Raw genomic sequence first — 7,743 nt, forward strand, 5'->3', positions numbered from 1 at the left:
AGGTTATTTTAAAGGTATTCTGGTGGTGGGAGATTGAACACTTTCTTTGCTTAGTTTGTATGCGAATCACACAGAAACATGAAACTCATTTATTATTAACTTTAAAGCTACTTTGCCATCATGTTCTGCATACACCACCATTTGTATAGGACACATTGTGTAATGAGGGTCTCAGTCATGCCAGAAGTCAAACTGCTTTCATTACAACTCTTGAAACAGCTGGTGTAGTGACTTTTTAACCTTATCCATACTTAAGCCACTGAGGGATGGGAACGGGAGAACTAAGTTCGGACGTGTGTTCCAGGCGATAAAACAATGTCCGAGTGTATATCCTTGAATATCCTTTATTTTGTTTTCCATATATATTCACCATGTTGATTGTATCCATATTGCCTTTCTGTTACCATTCGATGAACATTACGCCTGCCAGTCACGCTCTGATACAGACAGGTTAACACAGCTCATATCGACACGGTCGAAAACTGTTTGCTACCGTCCCACACTGATCACCCACTGTGATTACATTTATACAGACTCACAAGTGAATACTCCATCTTGTGTTCAATGTTGGAACTGCATCATTAATTAAACTTGTGCAGATAAAATACAAACAAAGACACATGCATTTTGGCTCCAACAGCTGGTCTGAGTCAGATTCTGGCCTTTTGGCCCTCGAACAAAGCTGCAATTCTGTGTGAAATGTCTTTATCTTTAACTATCAACACATCTGTAACTCTTGCTGCATCAAGGCAGCGAGCACTCCACGGGGTCCTGTGAGTCCGGCAGGAGGTGGCAGTTGAAGGGCCAGCTGAAGGAGAAGAGGTCCAGGGCTTGGCTGCACTGCTGCTCTGCAGAGGAGCAGACTGAGCGGCAGGGCTGGAGGACCCCACCCTGAGGACTACACTGCGGCAAGAACATCCCGCACACCAGCCTCCGCAGGGGCTCGAAGCACGCCAGCTCCATCAACACCTGGACAAAGAAATGCACAAAAGAGGTTTGTGTGGTTGGGATGATGAACGTCTGCCTTGAAAGAAGCTGTACATTTGTAGGAAGATGCTATAGCCGAGAAATAGGCCCAATGTTTGAAAGATCATACAGTGGCGAAAAGAAAGAGGTAGTGAAGACGGCTGTTACCCGGTACTGTCCCAAGAGTATGGCAGCTTCCCTCTGATCAGCAATGGACAGCCAGATGTTTGGGAATGAGGTGAGGTTGTAGCTGAGGCCTTGACACATCTCTACCTCTATGGACTCACACGATGAAGCTGAGGGCAAGAGGAATATAAATCATCCCTTTTCTTATTTTACATGTTTGTACTCTTATATTTGGCATTCAGAAAACTTTTAGTCTCTAATATACAAAGGTAATCTGCCGAAGTGTGGCTCTGGACACAAAAGCTACTGTATATGTGACACTAGCAGGACGCTGATCGGGGTCAGAGATAAGATGGACTCACTGAAGGTGGGGTAGGTGGAGTTACCACAGCCCTGCTCATCTGCTCCGTCAGGGCAGTCGTTCCATCCATCACACAACCACTGCTGCTGGAGACACTCCCCTGTACTGCAGGAAAACTGGCTGGGACCACATGTCCCTTTTTAAATAAAGGCAAAACACACAGGAGAGGGGTTTAGGAAGCAAAAGCATTTATGTGTAGGGAAAAGGAACAATAATTGTGGCATCCAAGGGAGTTTAGCAAAGCATCAGGTATTACTGCCAATTTTTGAAGAGAAGTTGTAGGTCATAAGGAAAGAAGGAAGCAAGGACCGGAGGGAGAGATCTTACAAAAGAGGTAGGATTTCAAGAAAATAAGGAAGGGAAGGCAAAGAAGAACAAATAGGAAGTAAAACACTAGAAGAGAGGAGAACATATGCAAAGAAAAAGGGAGTGGGGAAAGAAAATAAAAAGCACTTTATGCTTTATAAAAGCAAGAACTCACGGTCCAGTATTGACAATGCCTGGTATGTTGCGTTGAAGCCGCTGTCTGCCACTCCATCATCAGCCTCAAACACCACCGTCATGTGGGGGCCGGAGGAGGTCAGGTCAGGTGGGAAGGTGGTGCCACAAAACCTGAGATAAGACAAGATGGAAACACTGATGGATGTTATTTCTTTGGACATGTATGTTGTATATTCACTATACTGTATTTTGTCCTTTTCTTTACTTGCCTGTCAGGAGTAATAATGACAGTAAAAGCAGTTGAACTTTATAATTTGAGCTAACGTTATTGTGCATGTGGATGTAGTAGGTTTCACCTTCCCAGTACTCTTCCAGATCCAGTATTGATGCTGTCGTGTACCTCCACGTAGTCAAACTCACACACATCCTGAGTCTCCAGACTGAAGTTCCTGAAGCTCAGTGTGATGACGTGACCCTCCTCAACAGATATATACCATACGCACAACTGATGGTACACAGAACAACACCGGGTTAGTGAGAAACACACGTTTCAAAGCCCTGTAAACAGAAGTGTTGTGTGTATGTGTCTGGCCGTAAAGAATGACCTGCTGATGAGGATAAGGCCTGGGATGGTTTGGACTTGACAAGTAACCATATGGCCCGGTTTTTGGCCCTCCACATTCTGTGAAAAAGCAGGGTGGAAACAAAGTCCATACATTTGCTTTAAGTGCCTGTTTTTACCTTTGTTTGCATGCTCTCACCTTTGTGTTTATGGCTGCAGTTTGCCTCATCTGTTTGGTCATGGCAGTTTATATGCCCATCACAAATAGACACAGGCAGCAGACAGCGCCCTCTGTCACACATGAACTCTTCCCTGGAGCAGCTCTCTGAGAACACACACAGCATACATGCACATAAATATAAAGGGCATGAGTTAAAGAGTCCTGTATTTGCAGATGCGTACAAACAACACTGACTGTGTCCAGGCTGGATGGCTCTGTACTGCGCAGTGAAGCCGCTGCCTGCGATGCTGCCGTCAGAGTGGAAGGTGACCCACACTGTGCTGCTGTTTGTGTTGACTGTCGGTGGCGCTACGTTACCACAGAACCTGCAGGAAGAGAATAGACCTTTTGAATAACCTTAAACTTTCGTTTGAGCAATTATGGCTTTGGACGGGCCACTCAAGTCTGACCTTTATTCGACCAAGGGTTGTGGGCAATTACAACCCTTGCCCAGAATGCAAGTAAGCAAAAAGGTCAACGTTTTCACATGTACCAAAATATTTCCCAGAAGCTCCCAGTACCCAGAAGCACACTTCTGTTCTGCACAGACCTTTGGTGCCATCTACCAACAATTTAAGATATTGACTTATTTATATGGCCATTATATGGCCAACCAGGTTTGTCCAATTGATCTTGCCAAAAGTTGCAGCAGTGCAAAGTTAAAACAATAATCAAAGAAGCATATTGTTTTGAGTAATAATCAGATAAAACCTTTACACGCAGACAGCACTGGACACAATGCAGAGTCATTCGGGGGAACTATCTTTTCAAGTTTAAGATCCATCTGTAGATTACAGACAGTATTTATAATGGTAATGAACCTTATAATTTTCCCTCAGAAAAGAATGTGTTCAGAAATGTTTGAAAGTTGTGCATGAATGAGGTTAATTTAATTGTTCATACCTATACACTCCAAAGTGTACTTGCAACAATACATTTCTATACTTTGCCTCTTTATCCCTCACATGTATACAACTTTGTTTTTCTACTTTAGAGTGACTGGTTGCAATCGAAACATTTCCAAGCAACCAAAAAGTTAGAGTGCAAAGTTCAAAGTCTTATTAAACAGAAGCATGGGGCTTTTAAATGAGTACACTTGGCATTGCAGTAGGCTATTCCCAGATATAGCTGGAGTGGGACCAACCTGGTTACCACAGAGTTCTGATCCCTCTGCTCCTGAACCTCCAGCCAGTCAAAGAGGCAAGGAGAAGGCCCCTCCACAGTCAGAGAGAAAATGTGGATCTGCACCACGGAGGAGGGTGGGACTCGGATCACCCACACACACAGCAAGTTGGGGGGGTAGGAGCCAGGGTGGTTTGGGGTACTGAAACTGCCCTCTGAGTCGGACAACACCCCTCCGCAACCTGAGAAGGAACACTTTATTTTAGTTACAGAAAGCAAAAGGGCCTCAAAGTAAAGAAAAACAAAATGTTATTCAGTGAGGATGGACATGAACATGCACATTTAGTATTTTATAAAACACACTAAATGGCCATTTTATTGTAATCACTTACGTGTTTCAGGAGGTGGGATGGGTGGGATCCTAGCAGGCTGTGGTGCTGTTGTACTTTCCTGTTGACTTGTGTTGGCAGAGATTGTGGGTAGAGTAATATGTGGCGCTTCATATCCTGTATTTAGCCGATTTGGAGAAGTGGTGGACATCAACTCATTCTCCACTGCCTGGCCTTTTATCTCTAAATCAGGGCCAGAAAACAACAACTGTAATGGATGGAAACATTACAGGGAGACTGCAGAGAAAAGGCTTATTGCAGATAGAAAAACAGTGCTGTATTGGTAAAGTCCTGATACAGTATGTTTTTGCATTACAAATAGGAACACATCTAGGTATGCAACCTGAATTAATAAATGTATTATTGTTCTCTCGAAAGCTGTTCAAATCAAGTTCAGGTATTTATTTTTCACTGTGACATCGCAGTGCAGCAGTAACTCACGCGTGAGGAGAAGAGCCAGCGCCAGTCCGAGGGCTGTTACCAGGAGCAGGGCAGCAGCAGAGACCGCCACCCCCCAGCCACAGCCCTGGGCCCCGCAGACGCATCGCACACACCCCCAACAGACCCCAACCTGGACCGGAATTACAGGGCACACATTCAACTTATATGGGTATGTGAAGTCAGAGGCACTTGAAATGTCTACTCTTTGGCTAACAACTAATTGGTATTACAATATGCATCATATGTAATATTAAAGAAGGCTGTCAACTTCTCCAAGGCTTAGACACTTTCCACAATCCGAGCAATGCTTCTCTCTCACATTTTACAATGATTTAAGATTTAAAGCTGAAAATACACTACTAGACTTTCCCGGGCTTGGCAACCGGACAAAATACTGCTCTAAATGTGTAATTTTTTTTGTTTGATTAATTATTTACTGTTTTCAGTTAGTGTGATTTGTATTGCCCTTTCATGGAGTTGTTGAATTTTTGAGAAATAGTTTGAAAGAATGATGACCAAATCCATCATACTTTTACTTCCTTGGATGTAAGGGCCCTATTTCCCATGATACAACAGTGGTGTCTTTCATAAGCACAACATGCCTGCTAGTCACCCATGTCTTCTCCTCTACAGGCTTTCTTTTATAACTTTTTAAGAAAAAGAGCAAGAAAATACATTTTACAAGTGTTATCACTGGCTCTGGGACTAACCATATCCATTGAACGGATCTTTGATCTATACAAAATCTAGGGGTTACTCCTCTGGCCTGTTAACAAACACACACTTCTGTACTATTCTTCACGAGAGTTGAACTTAAAGCCAGCAGAGTCTAAGGTGATGCAATAATGTAACCAATCCAAAACACATACACAGTCTAATCCAGCTCAAGCATAGATACAGTAAGCAGCAAGCTGATTGGCTGACTCACTAGCTGCCGGCGGTTTGATTGGTTCAGGGGTGGACGAGGATGTCCTGAATCCCTCCACCCGCTCCTCTCGCTCCCCCTCCAGCTCAAAGGCAGGGTTGCAGAACACATTCTGTGGAAAGCGGAACAGAAAGAAGTCATGAAACTATCAATAAATAAACTTCATACAGTTACAGACAACATTTGTGTTAAGAAGTGCTCATTTAAAAGCAAGATTGTATACAATTTAAACAATGTATATGTAAATAATCTTATTTTGTTAAATATAAAGATGAATTAGTTAACAAAGAAACATATCATCATTTTTTGTATGTGCTTAAGGGTTTTGCCGCTGCAGCTTTACATTGTTTGGTAGCTTATGGTTGTTACTGTTAGCAAACTAGACATTGATGTATAACTAATCTATAAAAGTCAGTTTGCTAATTATTTTCTGTTTACTGTATGGTCATTCAAAACTTTTGTTTGAAGGTTGGTTGTTATGTTTTCATCAACACAATGCAACAGTGTAATGTTCCCTGTCAGTTTTTTTCCTTATACAATGTTTTTGGATTAATTTCACTACTGCATTAATATCTTGCATCTTACTACTGTGAGTGCTTGAAGTTGTGCTCATTTGAACTCCTGCATATACTCTGTAGTTTAACCTTTTATGAGAATAGTATAACGGCAATGCTTTTTTGTAGCTTTTCCAGCTAAACCCAGGACTTTCTTTGAATGGTAAATATATCTAGAAGAAGAGTTTTCTCTACACATGAAGGAACACTTCACCCTTCAGTGTACCAAAAACATTCAAATCAAACACATATAGAGATACAAGGTTTTATTGAACATGAAGGGTATACAAAATTGAAAAGTAAATTAAGCTGTCAGATAAAAATAGTGGAGTAAGACATCCAATGAAAAGAGGAATAAGAGTGTTGAAAACAATAAAGTAACATAACATGGAAATCGTAAGTAATAAGTAAATTAGTACGTTTTAATTTTTTCAAAAAGGTACTTGGATAATACTTAGTTACATTCCAATGCTTAACATAAAGTACTGTAACGTTTACATTGATAATGCATAAATGATAAATAGGTTTCCAGCCTAAAATGTTAACATGGTCCAAATAACAGCATAAAAGCAGGACTGAAGGCCAATGACTGTGAACTGTGCATGACGAACTGGCATACAAAAGGTTCCAGGTCCACAATGTTTAAGAAATACGTATAAACAATATATTTTAGAGAGGGGGAAAAAATACCCATTAAAAAAAAAAGCCCTCCATTTTGAAAGCAAAGATCACAATGGACTATAAAAAGGGTCTAGTTTGCATATAGGTTGACAATTTCCTGCTTAATTTCTCAGTAACCCTGTGACCTTTTCCACATCTCCTTCAACCATCATTCATCCCATCATCCTCACTCACCTTGTAGATATCTGAAGAGTCTGAGTACACTGCAACTTGGCTGAGGTCAGACATCTTCGGTCCGCTGTCACTCTTTCAGAGCTTCTTAAAGAGCCTGAGGTTGTGCTAATGACATCTATGGTGACATTGTGAAGAAAGCCGTTTCTACATGAGGGAGTGTTAAAGATATTTTCCTTGGTTTTCTTAACATTGTTCACTTCTGGCTCCTACAGTAAACTTCCACCTTGGTTTAGTAAGCTTACTGCCTTCACTCTCCCAGCACAGCAGAGCTCTTTGTTGGACATCCATAAATGTAATCCAGATAAAAAACTAAAAAACGAAAACAATGTAATTCACGTAAAATAATTGTCAAACTCCAGTTAACAGAATATCCATGTTTGTTGCTATCCTGTAGCCTTGGGTCTGTTTTTGCAGCACTAGTCTGTATTTCTGTGTGTAGGTGAGTGGTTACAAAGGAGTTTTAGAAACTCCTTCACAGTGTTGAACAAATCCGAGTCAGCTGAGAGGACTGAGCCCCTCGGAGGAGGAGGGAGGACGGGGGAAAGGAGAGATGGGGTGAGGGTGGAGGTGTGGGTCCCTGTTAAAGCTCAATAATCCCCATAATGATCTTTTAAGCTCCTAAAATGTTTTATTCACATACGTTTTCATGCCCAAACCTTGGCTAGCAGGTGCATTAATACATAAAACAAATACACATGAGCACAACACACACTTTAAAAGCCCATAGCATTGGCACAGAGACGGTCTTGAGTAATAATTTGGGGTTATTAGGCATTAATAA

The 7,743-nt window shown here is 41.7% G+C and overlaps 1 protein-coding gene across 1 annotated transcript; it reads right to left on the reverse strand.

Annotated features, from left to right (window-relative positions):
* Positions 1-326: 326 nt before the first annotated feature.
* mfrp (membrane frizzled-related protein) lies at positions 327-7,424 on the reverse strand. Its single transcript, XM_034233216.1, has 13 exons — positions 6,963-7,424; positions 5,557-5,665; positions 4,629-4,758; positions 4,191-4,370; positions 3,821-4,040; positions 2,872-3,002; positions 2,656-2,781; positions 2,500-2,576; positions 2,251-2,399; positions 1,935-2,065; positions 1,455-1,589; positions 1,135-1,262; positions 327-969 (listed from the first exon to the last, which is right to left on the reverse strand). The coding sequence occupies exons 2-13, from the start codon at positions 5,662-5,664 to the stop codon at positions 745-747; spliced, it is 1,740 nt and encodes a 579-aa protein (XP_034089107.1). The 5' UTR covers position 5,665; positions 6,963-7,424; the 3' UTR covers positions 327-744.
* Between the last annotated feature and the right edge of the window lie 319 nt (positions 7,425-7,743).

This window comes from Gymnodraco acuticeps, unplaced genomic scaffold, assembly GCF_902827175.1.
Source record: "Gymnodraco acuticeps unplaced genomic scaffold, fGymAcu1.1, whole genome shotgun sequence".
NCBI lineage: Eukaryota > Metazoa > Chordata > Actinopteri > Perciformes > Bathydraconidae > Gymnodraco > Gymnodraco acuticeps.

Bases quoted from the DNA above. Each gene is read 5' to 3' on its own strand.
- mfrp (XM_034233216.1), bottom strand. From the start codon at position 5,664: ATGTGTTCTGCAACCCTGCCTTTGAGCTGGAGGGGGAGCGAGAGGAGC. The intron at 4,041-4,190 runs GTAAGTGATTAC...GTTCCTTCTCAG, and splicing joins CATCCCACCTCCTGAAACAC to GTTGCGGAGGGGTGTTGTCC. The intron at 2,782-2,871 runs GTCAGTGTTGTT...GTGTGTTCTCAG, and splicing joins AGCCATCCAGCCTGGACACA to AGAGCTGCTCCAGGGAAGAG.